At 47.8% G+C, this 18,295-nt stretch overlaps 1 protein-coding gene across 6 annotated transcripts in view; it reads right to left on the bottom strand.

The window, feature by feature from the left end:
* Positions 1 to 3,176: 3,176 nt before the first annotated feature.
* The window catches only part of ctnnd1 (catenin (cadherin-associated protein), delta 1), a 32,477-nt gene continuing 17,358 nt past the window's right edge, over positions 3,177 to 18,295 (bottom strand). For 4 of the 6 annotated variants that reach the window (XM_079730199.1, XM_079730196.1, XM_079730201.1 and 1 more), the window contains 14 exons: positions 17,877 to 17,948; positions 17,273 to 17,423; positions 16,393 to 16,594; positions 14,644 to 14,761; positions 14,013 to 14,169; positions 12,297 to 12,362; positions 11,532 to 11,659; positions 10,147 to 10,297; positions 9,462 to 9,657; positions 7,813 to 8,006; positions 7,186 to 7,239; positions 6,698 to 6,777; positions 5,727 to 5,821; positions 3,177 to 5,420 (listed from right to left, as the gene is read on the bottom strand). In XM_079730199.1, the coding sequence (XP_079586325.1) occupies positions 5,762 to 5,821; positions 6,698 to 6,777; positions 7,186 to 7,239; positions 7,813 to 8,006; positions 9,462 to 9,657; positions 10,147 to 10,297; positions 11,532 to 11,659; positions 12,297 to 12,362; positions 14,013 to 14,169; positions 14,644 to 14,761; positions 16,393 to 16,594; positions 17,273 to 17,423; positions 17,877 to 17,948 (1,629 nt within the window). In that variant the 3' untranslated portion in view covers positions 3,177 to 5,420; positions 5,727 to 5,761. Of the gene's footprint in view, positions 5,421 to 5,726; positions 5,822 to 6,083; positions 6,147 to 6,697; positions 6,778 to 7,185; positions 7,240 to 7,812; positions 8,007 to 9,461; positions 9,658 to 10,146; positions 10,298 to 11,531; positions 11,660 to 12,296; positions 12,363 to 14,012; positions 14,170 to 14,643; positions 14,762 to 16,392; positions 16,595 to 17,272; positions 17,424 to 17,876; positions 17,949 to 18,295 lie in introns of all 6 variants that reach the window. The other 2 variants (XM_079730197.1, XM_079730198.1) reach the window with 2 other exon arrangements.

Genomic DNA, 18,295 nt, shown 5'->3' with positions numbered 1-18,295 from the left:
GCTGGGACGGAGACACCTTAGTGAGCATAAGGAAAAGGAGAGGGAAAGACAAATCCAAATGATGATGTTAGATACTTTGCAATCATAGATTAATTGATCACACTCTGATAACACATCTTCTTTATGGCATTTTGGACATAATCCTAACCCTCTAAACGATATGCAACCCACTTTTTAGTGGGTTGGTCCCACTTCTTAGTCAAATGACTCAATACTCACTTGTCCAGAGTTCACCTGGAGCATCTGCATAGCAGATGCTTTTATCCAAAGCGACTTACATCGGTTAATACTAGGGTTGGATTTAGTGATTCGTTTCCGCGAACCAGTTCGCGTCGTTCAGTTCGCCAAGAGGAGTCGTTCGCGAAACGTTTGTTCGTTCGTTCAGTCGAGTTTCCGGTAGCGGTGAATCGAATCATACACGGTTCTCTGAGTCAGTCAGACTCAGCCCCTCGTTTGTTCGTTCGTTCAGTCGAGTTTTCGGTTCAGTCGAGTTTCCGGTAGAATCATGGAATGAACAGCTCAGACTCAGCGCCTCCCTCGTTCTCATTCTCATACTCAACATTACAACTTTAACCAAACGCAGCGGGATGGGGGGTGTAGTTGATTATTGGATGTTTGACATATCAGCAAAATAATAGACTTGATTTAGCAATGATGGTGGGTGTCCCGGGTGTTTTAGGCTCCCATAAACAGAACCCTGGCAGCCAAAGACTAAATCTAGCTGCCAAAATTAACACTGCCTTCAAAACGAGAGCTGGTTCATTGTGAAAAATGCATTAAACTGTCATCAGACAACGCAGTTATACGCTATTGTAATGACCTCGCCGGTGACATAACGATGTCCAGTCATAAGTACTTGAAGGAACTTTAATATAACAAACCAAGTCACTGAAAACCCGTAACCAACGGCAAAAATCCACACTAACAACAACCGGTTACCCGGGCAACCCCCCAACCCGGTCCCTTCAACGTGCAAGCCCCCACCCTCCTGTTCTCCCAAGGCCCTCCCCCAGCTGACCTGATGATTCGCCCCCCACACTGATTGACAAGAAGAACATCCAATGCATGCACAGAGAACAACTGGCATAACGGACAACGAAATACAATGCAACACATAACAAACAAACTCTTTAAATGTCCCAGGGTCGCAACACTATAGACCCTAGAGTTTCTGGTATAAAGGCTGGGAAGAATTTCAAATGATAAATATGTACACTTTATGTTGAAAGTATACTGTCGCGATTTCCATTGAAACGAATTGCGCGGTGACTAGTCTTCACAACGAGAGCTGGTAGGTTGTGAAAAATCTGGTATAAAGGCTGGGACGAATTTCAAACTATAAATATGTACAATGCATCCTTTAAATACGTCCATGCAACAGATGGCCAATGTGAATAATAGATAGCTCGCTCACTAAGCCCATTTGTTTTTTCCCCATTAAACCTGTTGATTTCTGTCTCTCATTGACAAAAATTCAACGAGAGCGTCCTAGACTCAGTCCTAGAACAGAATACGATTGGCTGGCTCTCGTGAGTCGTGACGTCTCTCAGTCGGTCCCTCCTCACCACTCACACAGTGAGTGAAGGAACTGTCAGCGAGTCAGCGACTAGTGGGTCTGGGAGGAGTCGAGTCTGAGAACGAACGAGGCGAACGAGACGAACGAGAGAGAGAGGAACCAGTTCAGTTCGTTCGTCTTAACGATTCGTTCATTCGAACTGATTCGTTCGCGAACGAGTCAACACTAGTTAATACACACATGGACACACCGACGGCAGTCAACCATGCAAGGCGACAGCCAGCTCGTCAGGAGCAGTTAGCTAGAAGGAGCTGGGGATCCTTTCGGTTACAAGACAACTGCTTTACTTCCTGAGCTAAGCTGACCCACTTAATGTACGCACCTATTGTACGTTGTACATCCTTGCACTTAAAAACAGTACTTAGAATTGTGTAGCATCTTATCCTAGCTGCCTTTGTGGTATACGGGGAATGGGTTAAGATAACAATTATTGGTTCTTGGCACACATCCTTACTGTGCTGACATCCAGGTTAATCCCTTAGATTGTTTCTCTTTCTTCTGACAAATGTACTTGCATTTAGCATCTGCTAAATGCCCTACATGTAAATGTAACCCACTTTGTACCTTCAGTTTGTAAAAGGGTGTCACAGAAAAGCGTGTTGTTCTGCTGTCTCTGCAGTTCGAGCAGCAACCGACTCTGAAAGCCCGGTAGCCGGTAACACCTCATCACACCGGTACTAGAAAACAGGAATCGGAAAATCAGAAAAATGCAAGACCATCACAGATGCAATCCAATTCTAGTTTTTTTCAATCAAATGGGTCTTCATTAATTGCTTCTCAGGTGATCAATAACGTTAGATTGTTTCAGTGACAACCATGTACATATGTGAATGGGACCGTTGTTTTAGGTTATATTCACGTTTCAACCACTTTATTATAGAATGTATATGGAAAAGTTAGGAATTGAATGTCGTAGACAACGAAGCGTATGGAGAGCATGAACTTTACATGACTTTTGTAGTTACTCCCACTGGATGGGTCAACTTCAGACACACGCACACGTACGTACACACACACAGCTGAATAATTGAATTAATTAAATTGTTTATCATCATTAGTTTCAACAAAGACTTTTGAATTTGAAGTTGAATGTGCATAAAGTGGAGATAAACACAAGAAGAGTCGACATTAACACTGAAGCACCACCGCATGCTATCGACGTCCCTTACTGAAGCGCTAATTAGCGGCTGGATTAACGCAGTTAGCGCAACACATGCTCAATTCAAAACTTAAACTTACCGTGGTTATCGCTTGCCAGTACTAAATTTGGTAACTTTGTGTATTTGCAAAACACAAACAATACTTCTCGAAAAATGTGCAGTTAAATTTCCTCACACCCATAGTACATGTATGAGGTGTGCAATGTGACACAGCGACACCTGGCGGCCAAAAATAAGAGGTGCAGTATGTAAAATTCGGCGGCCTCTAGCGGCGAGTTTCCAGACTGTACCCCCCCATCCCCCACACAAACTTCATTTCATGGGATCATCCACCAATTCAAATAAGATATATATTTTTTACTAAGTAGTTCTTCTAGATGCCACTCAATTGCACACCTTTACAGATATGTGATCATCAAAAATGAAGAGCCGACAAAAACCTCAGAAAAATCATCCTTTATTTATATATAAAAATGTATTTAGAGTTACATATTTCAATTTGAATGTAAAATGTGCAACTTTAAAGGCCATGGTAAAGAAATTAAGGTTTATTTCAGAATCAGCTTTTGATTAGTGTTACAGTAATCGATGAATGAGAAAAGATGGATATCTATATATATTTAAGGGTTTGTTGTATTTAATTAAAATATATAAACTACAAATGCATTTTATCAAACATAAAAACGGATTGCATATGCATTCACCCAAAGCACCCAACAAAATTAAACCAAAATCAAAGTATAAAAACAATAGATAAAACAAAATTTGCAAATATTCTCTTGTATAGTATGTAGTGTTTGAATGTGCTTTATTCTAAATCATCTTATATCCAAAATAATCAAAATGATGGTGAACGCCTACTTTTGTTGAAATAAAGTCTAATTAATGTTCATACCCCCTCCCTGCTCCTCTCTGCAAGTCACCCATACTGTCGTCTACACTTGAATTACAATCTTAGTTCACCCTTAAAACTGCGGGGGGACAATTCTGTGCGTAGAAAGGGGATTACTCTGTAGTGTTTAATTGGCATAATGAAAATAAAACAAAGAAAAAAAAATACATTATACCCCCTAGTGCTTTTTTGTTTAGTTAAATTGTTCACTCAATATCTACATCTCAACACTAAGATTATGCGGTCTTCTCTAGAGAACAGGCACGGCACTAAAGAAACGCAGGCAGGCCCACGTTATGTGTAACGCGTCCTTTCCAACGTACTGCTTAAGGTGTGGTCTACCACAAGCCAAGATCCAGGAATCAGTTCCACTGAACTCAAGCCTTGTGTAATTCTATTCTCTTTTTTTTTTAAAAGTCTATGACATTGAAAAACAGCCTTTAACAAACAGTCTTGTACATTCCAATACCACGTGGAATATAGAACAGAGTTCCACACTCTCTTCCAACGAAGCAGAACATACTGATTGGTTACCCATCGACCCCTTTCGTTAACCAGGGAGGTATATCCAGTTAGCCCACGCAGACATTATGTTAAGCGTCAGTCTCGTATTTACACATTCATAATATAGATCTGCAGATAAAAAATAAATGCACTCATTGAACAATCAAATTCATTTCAACCCCTCCCAAGAATCAGAAGAACAGTTCTTATGCGATATAAAATCATTAGAAATCTATCACATAGGGCAGACTTCACAAGCTAATCTAATAAGGCAGAGAATTGTGTGTCTGGCCTATGCAGTCTATTTCAATCTGGGCGCTGTTCCGAAGCTCCCAATATTATCTCTACCCCTTTGGTCTTTCATTGACAAGAACATTTAGAAAATGCAGAATTCACACCCAATTCACGTTTTTCTCCCCCACAGGCATAATGAAGAGTGAGATGCCTTTCAGTGTAACTGCAACTTAAGAGTCTGTGGGTGTGGAGAGAAAGTCCTGTGGATATAATAGTGTAAAAACAATCGCAGCAGAAGCAGTTTCGTTTGGCAATATGTTGTTAACTGTAGTACTATGCGAAGCAAAAAGTTAAAACAACCACTGTCAAAGAAGAAGTCGAAGCATCACAGATATCTCAATACGCACGCGTCGGAATCGGAGGGGTAGAAATCGGTTTCACAAATCAACCTTAACAACACCAAAACTCACCACAAGCGTTTGTTATTTTTTAAAGTAATTTCTAACACCTATTTTGCAAAGTTTGCCTCGGTGCCGTTCCAAAATAGTTCCCTTTTGATGAATTTGGCAAATGTAGTGTAGGCTTGGTCGTCCTGAACTCCATGAAGTCTAGACTTCCAAAGCGTCGCTCTTGGTAGTGTGGGTGTGGATTTGGTCAGGGGTTGGGGGTGGGGGGGGGTTGAAGAGGAAGTTGAAGTGGTCATAATGTCATAAAGTCCACAGGGGGAAGAGTAGAGGAGCCAGCGGTCTTGAGGCCGAGCTCAATCAGTGGCTTACTTCGTCAGTCTTTCAGGTTCGATGGAGGAATGTAAACTGGGAGGGTGAGGGTAGGAGGGAGAGAGGGGGAGAGATGGTCCCCGGAACGGGGGGTGAAGTTAAGAGAGACACCGAGAGAGACTGGTTTAGGAAGTGGTGTTAAGGTTGCGGTCTGTAGTGTAGTGGTCGTGGTAGTAGTGATAGTAGCTGTAGTGGCTGTGGTCCCCCGGTTGTTTTAGTTTAGCACGGGCAGTACGTGGCAGGTGGCTGGCGTCTAGTGATGCACACAATCAGTTTTTCTGGAGGAAGACCAAGAAAAGATTCACGTTATTATTCAATCATGAGTTATGAATTATTAATGAAGAAATACAAAATGACTCGAATACAAACCATTTGTCTTCCAATTAACATCAAATCATAACAAGTACATTTTACAACAAGATGAAATCTATGCGTTGGAAGATAGCAGGTGACAAAAACAACAAGCACACACACACACACACACACACACACACACACACACACACACACACACACACACAGACTACTGGTTAAAGCCATGCAGCCTGTTGAGTGACAGAACTGGTGGGGGGCGGGACACATACCATGCGTTCACATGCAGTGTTACAGTGGGGGGAGCCTAACCATCATAAGAATCCAGAAGAGGCAAACTGGCCTGCCTCTCCCCATACATCCCTCCCTAAGAAGAGGTGTGCGAGCAAAAAGAGAGAGTTAGTCATTTAGTGAGCGGGCGGAAAGGACAGAGAGAGCCAGAGCGCGTAAAGTCACATCAGCCCCTTTCACACACGCCCCGCAACCCTGACACGGAAAACCTTCTGTTGTTGTGTATTGCACGTGTGAGAGGGCAACCCTGGACAATGCCTGGGCCTAATACCCTGCACATTGTCCCGAGTTCATACGGGAAAATCGGCTTTAGGAGGACAGTTACGCAAAAAAACAACCATAGGTGGGACTCTTCAGACTCCATGGAGGGAAGTTTCAGACTGGGGGTATTGGGGTGGGGGCTGGGAAAGGAAGGGTGACAAGGGTTAGATTAGTTTGAGGTTACGCCGGGTGTAGAGCTGGGTGATGGAGTCAAAAGGGGGCGGGGTGAGGTTGGGGAAACCGCCTACAATCTGTTCTTCAAACACGCCTGCTCATGCAGTCTGTGTGGAGATTTATCCTCCAGTGTCACATTTTACTCTGTGTGTGTGTGTCTGTGTGCATCTGTGTGTATATATATATATTCAATAAACTATACATATTTTGGCTTACAGGCAACTATTTGAAAAGTGAGCATGTTTACGCATGTGTGGTTGTTTGTGCATCTGTGTGTGTGTGTGTGTCTGCGTGCGTGTGTATATTCAATAAACTATGCCTATTTGTGAGAGAGAGAGAGAGAGAGAGAGAGAGAGAGAGAGAGAGAGAGAGAGAGAGAGAGAGAGAGAGAGAGAGAGAGAGAGAGAGAGAGAGAGAGAGAGAGAGAGAGAGAGAGAGAGAGAGAGAGAGAGAGAGAACATGTGTGTGTTTAACCGTGCGTCTGTATGTTTGCCGAGGCATGGGTGTGTGTGTGTACCTGTGCAGATTTATCAGCAGGTCCGAGGGTGTCATCCAGGGTATTCCTTCTCCCTCTTTGGTCAATTGTGGAGTAGGCGTCTAGATGGAGAGGGAAGGCCTGTGTTTTAACATGGGAAACCAAACCTGCTGTTCCACACCCACCACTGACAGCTTGGAGGCTTCTTGGTGAGTCTTAATGGATTTGAATACATCTCTACACAATGTGTCCATGTTGGATTTATATACACACAAACTACATGTTTAATCCATAGTCAAACCTGTCCTTACGCAAATTAAATATGGGGTTTAAGAGTCTGTAAAACATTATGTGGTTAGAACAGCATATGCATTGGTTACTGGAAAGAAGAATAATCTGCCTTCAACAGACCATGGGAAGATTTGTCTGGCGTTTTGCCATCCTGAGATTGCAAACACCAGTCCAATTATTATAGCACGGCTAATGCATATTCCTCATTCAAGAGTGATTGAGTGAGTGCGTGTATTCACCTGGTCCCAAGTCATTCATAGGAATCATGTCTCTCTCTGGGTCCCCTTTTGCTCCTAAATTGCAACAAGAATGTGTTAATATCGCCCATCAAATAAATGAGAGGCCTTCTCTGAATCAACATCTCATGCAATTGTTCTGGCTCCCAGTAACAGAAGAGATTTGAACACCAACATGGTTACGTCTATGCTTTCCAAACTGAAGACGGCCATTACCTTAAGGAATCAGTGTGAGGCGCCTTAACCCCACAGGAAGAGCATGGTCTAAACATCCCCATCACAATTTGAGCTGGTCAAATGCTGTCCCCATCCCTGTTCTAAACGTTCTTCCCTCTACATTTTACGTTAAGGGCATTTAGCAGAAGCTTTTTTCAAAAGCAACTTACAATACGTACATACAATTTGTCAGTAAGGATGTTCATAGAACCAAGTGCCAAGCACTAACAATCACTAGGTTAACCCGTTCCCCGTATACAACAGAGACAGGATAAGATGTCCCCTGTGTCCTTTCCTCTTCTGGCCTGCCTTCATCACAGACCCCCAGACCCCAAAACACAGACCCCCAGACATAGACCCCCGTTCACAGAGCCCCTCCATTCCAGACCCCCAGACACAAACCCCCGGGCGTACCTTTCTCTATGAGCGGCAGCGTGCTGTCCTCGTACGAGCCGTTGGCCCTCGTGCTGTTGGTGGGCGGGCTCAGGCTCACCATGAAGTCCGTCTTCTTCCAGCCGTCCTTCTCCAGGGTGCGGCGCAGCTCCTTGTAGCCCCACACCGTCTGAAGCACCAGCCCGGCCCCACGCACCTCCCGCTCAGAGCGGTTCCTGGGGGGGAAAGGAGTGGCCTAGTGTTTAGGGGGGTTGGATAGTCTGGCTGTTGCCGGACCAAGCGCAATCGTAGGTTGCACGGTGGTCCGGGGAAGCTGCCGTCATTTCCTTCAGCACGAGAGGCGTGATCGACGGGCCGAGTTCAAACGACGCTGTACGCGATTGGCTGCTTGCCGTCGCTTCCCTGTCGTCGTTGTGTTAAACCAGACAATAGCGCGCCAGGGGGAAAAGCCAGCTCGGGGATTGGCTCCCGCTAAAGCGTATCGAAACCAGAAAGAAATGTATTGCTCTACTCCATACCCTTCTGCAGGGCGAACTCAAATCGCCGGCAGAATGGGCGGGGGCTACCCAAGTCTAGGGGTTGGACTCATCTCACATTTACATTTAGATGATTTTGCTGATGCTTTTATTCAAAGCAACACTCAACCATTGATTCACACACCGACGGCAGAGTCACCCACGCAGGGCGACAGCCAGCTCGACAGGAGCAGAGAGGGGGAGGCGTCTCGCTCAGGGACACCTCGACACCCAGCTAGGAGCCGGGGATCGAACTAGCAACCTTCCGGTTACCAGCCAACCCGCCCTACTTCCTGAGCTACTGCTGCTCTGACTCCCACACGCAAACGTTCTGACTTCCAACCAGAAACTCCACTCTTTTTGAACATCTCTGGGCAGGAAGCAAAGCCGAACCCCTGTCTACGCATTCATGAATATGAAAGATTCAGGGTAGGGCCCTTTGGTTAAAAGAGTCTGCTGAAGGCAGACTAGTCGCTAACCAAACATATGTAAAACAAATTCTTGTTTAGTGAAATTCTTCATCTTACCACAAACATTTTTGTGTTTGCATGCTCATTAGCGGAACACATTTTTTGCACTTTGTCCCACATGTGACACACACACACTTCCTCACACGAACAGACACTAGACACACAGTCATCCTTCTCCTCCAATGAGATCAGATAACACTTATTTCTCCCCGTAGGGAAATGCAGTTGTTAACGCAACAAAATACTAAAATAGAAAAACAGTGTTAAATTCCGATAACATTACAAGAAACACGGCCAGCTACTTGGAAAGCAGTAGAATAAGGAGGAGAAGAGAACTATTTGAATCTGTGAATGAGCTGTCACCTTGTTGCATTGATGGCACAACATTAGATGATATATTGACATAAAGAGTATATATATGAAAGACTGACATAAAGGGTATTACTAACGATGAACTGACATGAAGGGTATAGACAATGTGACACTGACATAATCACAATAAACTGTCATGGAGGGGTCCAATATATATATATATATATATATATATATATATATATATATATATATATATATATATATATAACAATGACCCGTCATGGGGGGGTGTATCTGATACAGTCAAATGAAGGGTGTCTCTATAGACACCCTGTCCTGAGGCTGTGCCCCCCCCCCCGCCCGGACCTACCCGTCCTTGTTGATGAGGACCAGCCTCTCGATGCCCTGCGAGGCCCTGAGGGTCTTGGCCGCCTCCAGGCTGGAGCCCAGCACCTCGTGAAGCGTGCTGAGCACCGAGACCACCGTCTCCTCCGACAGCGCCCGCACCGGCTGGCTCTGGCCGCCGCCCGGCAGGTTGGCCACCAGGTGGGGCACGGCGTGTTTCCCTGGGGGGGAGGGAGGACGCTCGGACGTTAAGGGCGGAACGAAGTTTGATTCTGGTTTGTTTTTTTTTGTGTGTGTGTGTGTTTTTGTGTGTGCGTTTCTGTGTGTGCGCGTGTGTGTGTGTGTGTGTGTTCTGGTTGTCTGATCGTGTTGATTGGTGAAATGCTCTGGAGTTTGTTGCCGCTTACAATGATTTGGTAACAGGTGTATTATTATTATTAGTAGTATTATTATTGTTATTATGACTTTACCAAGCTTTTATTAAAGTCTTTATTCATTTAATTATTCATATATATTACATTTAAACATTTAATAAGGGTTGTTTTCGGCGGGGGAGCTGGTTTAATCGAAGTCCAGTCTGCGACATCTATTTGTTTTTGACCCATGGTGTCTGAAACTCCGGGCCCCCTTGCTCAGAGGTAGCGGCGATAAGGCGAGTACACCGGCTCTTGGAGACGAACAGTGAGGCTGGGGGGAGGGGGGCTCCGTACCTAGGAGGTCCCGGTTGCGGGCGTCGATGGCCAGGTTGCGGAGGGCTCCGGACATGGCCCGCACCACGCGGTCGTTGCTGTGGGCCAGCAGCTCTGTCATCATGGGCAGACCCTTCTCCTGGCGAAGGAGGGCGCGGATGTACCGGCCGTACTAGAGAGAGAGAGAGGGAGAGAGGGAGAGAGAGAGGGAGAGAGGGAGAGAGGGAGAGAGAGGGAGAGAGAGACAGGGGAGAAGGAGAGAGAGAGAGACAGACAGACAGACAGAGAGCCAGACAGAGAGAGAAAGACAGAGGGACACACAGAGAGAGAGACACACAGGGAAAGAGAGAGACACACAGGGAGAGAGACACAGAGAGAGAGACACACAGGGAGAGAGAGAGAGACAAAGAGAGAGAGACACACAGGGAGAGAGAGAGAGACACAGAGAGACACACAGGGAGAGAGAGAGAGACAGAGAGAGAGAGACACACAGAGAGAGAGACACACGGAGAGAGAGAGACACACAGGGAGAGAGAGAGAGACAAAGAGAGAGAGACACACAGGGAGAGAGAGAGAGACACAGAGAGACACACAGGGAGAGAGAGAGACAGAGAGAGACACAGAGAGAGAGAGACACACAGGGAGAGAGAGAGAGACAGAGAGAGAGGGACACACACAGAGAGAGTGGGTTTCAGTCCAGTTTCGTGCCACAGGGGAGGAAGGGGAAGGTGTTTTGTGTCGTGTAGCTCATAAAAGAACCGATTGTTGGAGTGTGTCACTTCACAACAAAATGCCTGGTGTGGGGACCAGCGTGACTTGGACTCAGAAGAACGTTTTCATGCTTCTATCCAATTACTGGATTCCATCTTAGAACACCGGCTTAGGGAGTAGGACAGTGTAGGGGCCGGGCTGCCTGACTCCCAGGCGGAATGGACCTGGTGTGAACTCACAGCCTCCCTACAGACGACTATCTGTGGCGTCGTCGAGGAAGCCCTCTCCCACCCATTGCCTGCCCCTCGCTCGCGCCTCAAGTCACTCTGGATAAAAGGGCCCGCTCAATTATTAAACTGTAATAATAAATAGTTTATCTTCAAGTTGCGCTCAACATGCGTGCGTTTCGACCACGGATTGCAGAAGAATCCTCCGATCTTCCCGGCCCCGAGGTGTCGAGGTTGCTTCTGCGTGCGTGTTTAGCATTTTTACAAAGATGAGGTGAAAGTGTTGCTGCTGCTGGTGGTTGACGTCTTACTTGCCAACGCTGGGTGCACACTTCAATATAATCAGCCCCATTTTGTGCCCGATTTCTGCCTTCTGACCCACTGATTGTCCTGAGGAGAGGAGGAATGCGAGTTTGTTTCGTTGCACAGGACAGCGGGGAAGGGAGGGGAGGGAGGAGGTTAACTCACAGTCCAGCGCCCCGCGCAGACGTTCTGCACCGCCCCGGCCGAAGCCTCCAGCACGATGGGGTTCTGGGACTCCTTCAACAGGGAGGTGTAGATCCGCACCACCTCTGGTTGGAACAGCAGCTCGTAGCCTGGGGGGGGGGGGGGGGGGTGGGGGGGGGCACAGGTGGGGTAAGGGATGGAGGGGGAGATGGATAAAGAAAGGTTGGTTGAGGTATATCGTTGCCCTTCCTTGTGCGATGCCAAATATCTGTATATTTTTCTATTAAAAAAAAATTATATATATATACATATCTTTTAAGAATGTATTTTTCATTTTTATGCTTATTCCTGAAAAGTAAGACAGGAACTATAGCCCGACACAGATATTTTTATTAATAAAATAAGGTGCTCTAAACAGATTTCCACATGAATGAGTGAAAGTTGAACTGAAGTTAACGATCCAAAGAAGAGTAACTTATTTTGGATCATGAATAAAAACAGAAATGCAGCACTTTAACATAATTTTGAATTCATTGTTAGACATCAATCGTGATGTATCGTTAAAGGATTGTCAAACAATATATCGATAATTGCAGAAGGCGATATCGCTATATTATCGGTATCTTGGGCCATGTATCGTATCGTGAGATACCCTGTGATTCCTCACAGCTATTTAAAGGACGTAATTTTGGACTAAATTGAAATGACAGTTGATGTTTCAAACGTGTTTAGTGTGTTTGTCGTTGGCCTGAGAGGCGATTGGCAGCTGGGGACTGCTGTCCCTACCTTTAGCTGGAGTGGTCCTCTTGGGAATGTCAATCATGTCGGCGGTCCCGTCTTCGTCCTGTTTACCTGGGGTCACAACCGAAACAAGCATACTTCAGAGGAACATTCTGGAGAACGTTTGACACCGGTTCCACCGTGGGAGTGAACTCCAGCCAGTGTTGAGTGAGACGGAGAGTAAGACGGGCTAAAAAAAAGGAGGCGTGCACACTTGACCGAGACGTACACCAGAGAAACGACACACAAAAAAGTACATGGATATTATAACAAGGAACTATAAATACCCAAACCTGTGCCTGGGTGGGGGGGAGTTAGTGCGTGCGGGTCGTAGCAGAACGAGTAGCTATGTTAGTGTTGACTGGTCTACAGTGAAACAACGAGCAGGTTGGAGCAAGAAACAACGAGCAGGTTGGAGCAAGCAAAGCGCATGTCATAAAGAAGCAAGAGCTTACCTTTGGAAAACCACTCCTCTGTAGCCCCAGCCCCATAGAAAGAGGGAGAGAGATAGGAACAGAGAGAGAGAGAGAGAGAGAGAGAGAGAGAGAGAGAGAGAGAGAGAGAGAGAGAGAGAGAGGTAGAGGTAGAGAGAGTTAGGGAAGTAAAAGGGGATGGAGAGGGAAGAGGAAGATGGCAGGAAAGGAGGAAGAGAGAGAGATGTTTTTAAGTGAGAGGAGAACAGCCATGAAACCAGCCAACCCTCTTAATAATTGCTCAATCATGGAGGGCACTTCTGAACCACACAGACAAAAGCAGCCAGGGGCATGCCAGGTATGGAGGCCAAGAACGGCAAACCAGGTCTAAAGCACACACATGTGACTGCCGAAGGTCGAGCAGTAAAAGTCTTCTACAGTTACTGGCTTAGACAGGCCTTGTTCAGCTATTGGGATTTATTTTGAGAGATTTGGCACGAAACAAAAACGTTTATCCTTTGATAAGCATGACAAAGAACTAAAAGTGAAACTGTCCCACAGTTATTTGGCAAAAGCATGGCGTGTTGGGCAACAGAACCAGCCAGACAGCACCTGTCTACTGCCGATGAAACATTGCCTTCAATCCTCAGTCTGAGCTAAATCAAATTACACTATCTGCTGGCATCCATAAAGATTAGAGGAGTTAAAAAAAAACTAAATGGAGAATTGGCAATTTGTGTGCACCCAGTACTGGTTGCAATGTGCAGGGGGAAAAACAAAAGAAACCTCTGAACGATTCTAATGGTGACAAAAGACGTGTGGTTTAGCGATTCAGATCAATAGTCTGAGTGAAACGCAAACAAAAGGCCCAGCAGATGAGAGGATGCACATTCCCAGAGTCACCTAAATACTTCACATTCCATTGACCGCCCCTCTGTGTGTGTTTGTGTGTGTCGGTGTGTGTGTGTGTGTGTGTGTGTGTGTGTGTGTGTGTGTGTGTGTGTGTGTGTGTGTGTGTGTGTGTGTGTGTGTGTAGATATACGTGCATACACACCAACACAACACACTGAGCCCAACAAAGCACCATAATATTTCAAGCCATTGGGTGTTTTTTTATTTCGTCGCGAAGCTCGACCGGCACTGCAGGTTTAGATGGCTTTATCGCTCCTGGTGGCTTGTAATCATCTACACACTGACCTATTTACTCTCTCACGTAGAGAGAGAGAGAGAGAGAGAGAGAGAGAGAGAGAGAGAGAGAGAGAAACACGCGGAGAGCGGAGGACGAGTGATGGCGGGCAGACGGACAGACCTTTGCCCTTGCGCGAGCTGAAGCAGCCCGCCTTCTGGGCACTGGGGGCCGGGCCCTGGTTGATGGGCAGGGCCTCCTGGTAGCGCTCACAGCCCGGGATCTCCCGGTGCACGTGATAGGACAGGTTCCTTAGCAGGCACACGCTGTTCTCTATCAACTGGGGACACACAGAGGGAGAGGGGAGGACAGAGACAGACAGACAGACGGAGAGAGAAATAAATGGAGAGGTGATTAGCATGATAATGCGAGGGGCTGCTTAGAAACCACCAGTGTTTGGGTGTTTGGGATGGCACTGGTCGGTACAGTTTCAATTTCAATGAAGTGCCTTTCAACGACGTTGCGACACAGAGCTCACCACACAGTCATTTACAATGCTTCTGCATTTCCCTCTCTTTCTCAGACGCCATCGCTTTATGGCCGCCATCAAATTGCTCTGACCCTTGGACCTTAGCCCCGCCGCTGACAATAAGCTTCTTGTTAGCGGCGCTGAATAGAGTTGGAGCGGGCGTCCCTAAAGCCTCTTCTGCTGACTCAGCAGAAGGCCGCACTGAATAACTCACGTCTAAGCGGATAGCATGTCGCTAATTGCCAAACCGTAAACAAATAAAACGGCAAAGCGGCCGACCCCCACCTTGTTGTCCACATGTTTACACTCAATCTGTGACTGGACGATGTACATCAGCGAGTCCACCAATCCTGTGCATTCCCTCAGCTTCCTCCTGGCCTCGCTCCGCTCAGAACTCACATTCCTAATGAGGAAGAAGGGGGGGGGGGGGGTCAAAGGATTAGCAGAGACACAGAGAGAAGATGAAGGGGGTGTTGGAATGAGGAAGAGATTAGAGCGAAGGGGCCGGACAGTGGAAAATAAAAGAAGTGGTTATAATCACCGGGGGTGTGGCCGGTGGTTTTCGGTACACAATGCGCACGACACAAAGCGCAGTGTAGTGCGTGTCATGGTTAGTGTGTGGTAGCTAGGGCTGTGTGTGTGTGTGTGTGTGTGTGTGTGTGTGTGTGTGTGTGTGTGTGTCGAAGTGTGTGTGTGTGTCTGTCGAAGTGAGTGTGTGTGTGTGTGTGTGTGTGTGTGTGTGTGTGTGTGTGTGTGTGTGTGTGTGTGTGTGTGTGTGTGTGTGTGTGTGTGTGTGTGTGTGTGTGTGTGTCGAAGTTCGTATGAGAGTGTGTGTGGATTCCAATTGTTAATAAAAGAGGGCTAAAAAGGGGCGCTTGGCAAAGAAAGTTGGGGCGAGGAGATGAGTAACTCAGAGACACGCGTTCGTTCGTTCCTACGCCCAAACGAGATTACCGGTCTGAAGAGAGATACGAGGTGGAAGTTGAGCCGTGACCGCGTCAAAAACAACGCCGTTGCTGGGAGAGAAAGGAGCCGGCCGGCAGGCAGGAAGTACCGCGGTGGAAAGGGACTCTAGCCTACTTCTTCCCAGTTCAGGCCTGTAGACGGACACGCCTTCCTGCACAATAGCCCCGGCGCATTGTCTCAGCGCCGCGGGGGGGTGGTCGTGGACGCCAGTCCAAGCACACTCTGCCTGGACACTTTCCCCCCCCCCCCCAGCAGAGTTACGTTTTCATCCTCCCTCCCTCGCATACGTCGGATGTGAAAGTACGTGGGAGAGCTGGTGTTGTTTCACCGAGATAAGGGAATCGACGGCGGTCTCCCATTACTCGCACTCCGGGAATGATTAACATACTCCGGGGTTACATAACTAAGTCCGGTGCGTGGTGAAAACGGGTTTCATTCACAGGGAAGATCCTGTGAATGAGTGTGGGAGCGCCGACGATCTACAGCTGGCATGGAACTATACGTTTATGGAGAGGAGGCTGTGTTTCCCACCACGACGTATAAAACCACTGGTCTTTCTGACCGGTACTGGGGCTGCACCAGCGTAGGGACTACAGGCCACAGAGTCGCACAGTGTGTGTTTACACTATGTGAGTCAATGGCCCTTTGTCCACCGCTCTTATCTCTGCTGCTTATTTTCAAATCTCCCTCGGACTCCTCCCACACGAGACCAGCAACCGTTCCCCCCCCCCCCCCGGTCTTGCTCCCCGGTCTCTGACTCCCCCGGATCAATCTCATCCATCCCATGACACTCCGTCTTCACTTCACCTCCTCCAGCACTCACCCACTCTGCCGGAACCCCCACCCCCCCACGTCGACGGAAACACATGACGGTGCCAAATGCTCTTTTGGACTTTCGGTTCTCTCTCTCTCTCTCTCTCTCTCTCTCTCTCTCTCTCTCTCTCTCTCTCTCTCTCTCTCTCTCTCTCTCTCTCTCTCTCTCTCTCTCTCTCTCTCTCTCTCTCTCTCTCTCTCTCTCTCTCTCTCTCTCTCTCTCTCTCTCTCTCTCTCCCCTCCCCCCCCTCTCGCCTCAGACAGCCGGCCGTATTGGTGAGCGCCGTCTCCCACTCCAGGTGTCGGGGCTTGCAGTTCTCCTCGCCGCCTCCCGCTCCGTTGGTGCTCCGCTCCCAGCCCGAGCGCGGCACCATCACCTCGTCGGACAGGGCGTGCAACGCGTGGTCCACGATCTCCATCTTCACCGAGTCGTGGGACGACAGGTTCCACAGCGTGCCTAAAGAGGACCGGGGGGGGGTTACTTACGACTTGGCCAAGTTGTAAGTCGCTTCTATCCAAAGCGACTTACAACGGTTCATGCACACATTCGCACACCGACGGCGGCGTCAACCACGCAGGGCGACAGCCAGCTCGTCGGGAGCAGTCAGGGTGAGGTGCCTTGCTCAGGGACACCTCGACACGTCGAACTAGCAACCTTGCGGTTACAAGTCTACCAGCAAGTATACAGGATGAGGTGAAAGTGTCTGCTGGTGTTAGCATTGACTTCTTACTTGCCGACGCTGGGTACACACTACAGGATAGTTAGCCCGACTTTGTACCTGACTTCCCCCTTCTGTCCCTTTTCAGTAAAGCCCCGATTGGCTTGTGGTGCTACAGATCACTCTGTTGTGTGAAGGCCTCACCAATCCTTGTGTGTACCCAGCATCACTGCTGTTTCAGGGCTACATGCTAAAATCCTCGTTGACAATGGCTCTGACATTTGGAAGACTGGAATGTCCTCATGACCTCACTTCCTGATCCACTTCCAGGAAGTGGACGAGGATGTGTGCTTTTGAGTGCGTGCGCACAGGCGTCAGAGTTGTGTGTGCATGCGGGCGACGGGCCGTTGGAAGTGTGTGTATTTATGTAGAGAGTGTGGATTCAGTGCGTCGTCGTGCGCGCGGGGGAGACGTACCGGTGATGGTGTCGGTGAGGTCCTGGTCGTGGGTCTTCCTCAGCAGCCGTACCAGGGCGGGCACGCCGTCGCAGTTCTTGATGGCGATCTTGTTCTCGGCGTCTCGGCCGTAGGAGATGTTCTTCAGCGCTCCGCACGCCGCGTGGTGGACCTGGAACGAGATGTCAGACCACGGTGAGAACCGCGAGGGATTCACACACGTAACATTTTACATTCAGGGCGTTTAGCAGACGCTTTTATCCGAAGAGATTTACAATGAGTACGTTCGTCAGAGAAAACGGAGAAACAACAATATATCTCTGTCGGTACAGTAAGGATGTTCATAGAACCAAGGGCCAAGCCCTAACAATCGCTGGGCTGACCCATTCTCCGTTAACAACAAAGATAGATAGGATGAGATGCTGCAAGATGCTAAGTACTGTTTAGGTGCCCCAAGTGCCAACCCTGAACCATAAGTCCCAGTGGGGGCATTCGGTCACAGAGGGGGTCAAGTGTTGAAGGTGAAAGTAAATCGGGGACTCTGACCCGAAGAAAAAAACCACAAGAAACACAACAGACTCGAAGAGCTGGATAGCAGAAGAGGACGGGGAACGGAGAGACAGACCTCTTTGTTGGGGTTGTCCAGCATCGACACCAGAGCCGGGATGCCCTTCATTCGACGCACCTCGGTCTTCATCTGGGGAGGAGAAGGAGAACAGTTCAGCGATCGCACGTCCTCCCTCTCACCACAAGGCCCTCTTTCATTACATCAATCGATACTCATCCCCCCCAGTCTCGTGGCTTTGCTATTCCTCATTGAGGGCATTTGGCATTTGACGCTTTCACCGAAATAGCTTCCAACGGTTCATTCTCACATCGACGGCGGTGTCGACCACGCAGGGCGACAGCCAGCTCGTCGGGAGCAGTTAGGGTGAGGCGCCTTGCTCAGGGACACCTCGGCACTCAGCTAGGGATCGACCTAGCAACCTTCTGGTTACCAACCGACCCGCTGTACGTCCTGGGGTAAGCCGTCATGTTTTTCTT

This window comes from Pollachius pollachius (genome assembly GCF_949987615.1).
Source record: "Pollachius pollachius genome assembly, chromosome: 2".
Classification (NCBI taxonomy): domain Eukaryota; kingdom Metazoa; phylum Chordata; class Actinopteri; order Gadiformes; family Gadidae; genus Pollachius; species Pollachius pollachius.
This window is presented reverse-complemented; position numbering and strand designations above follow the sequence as displayed.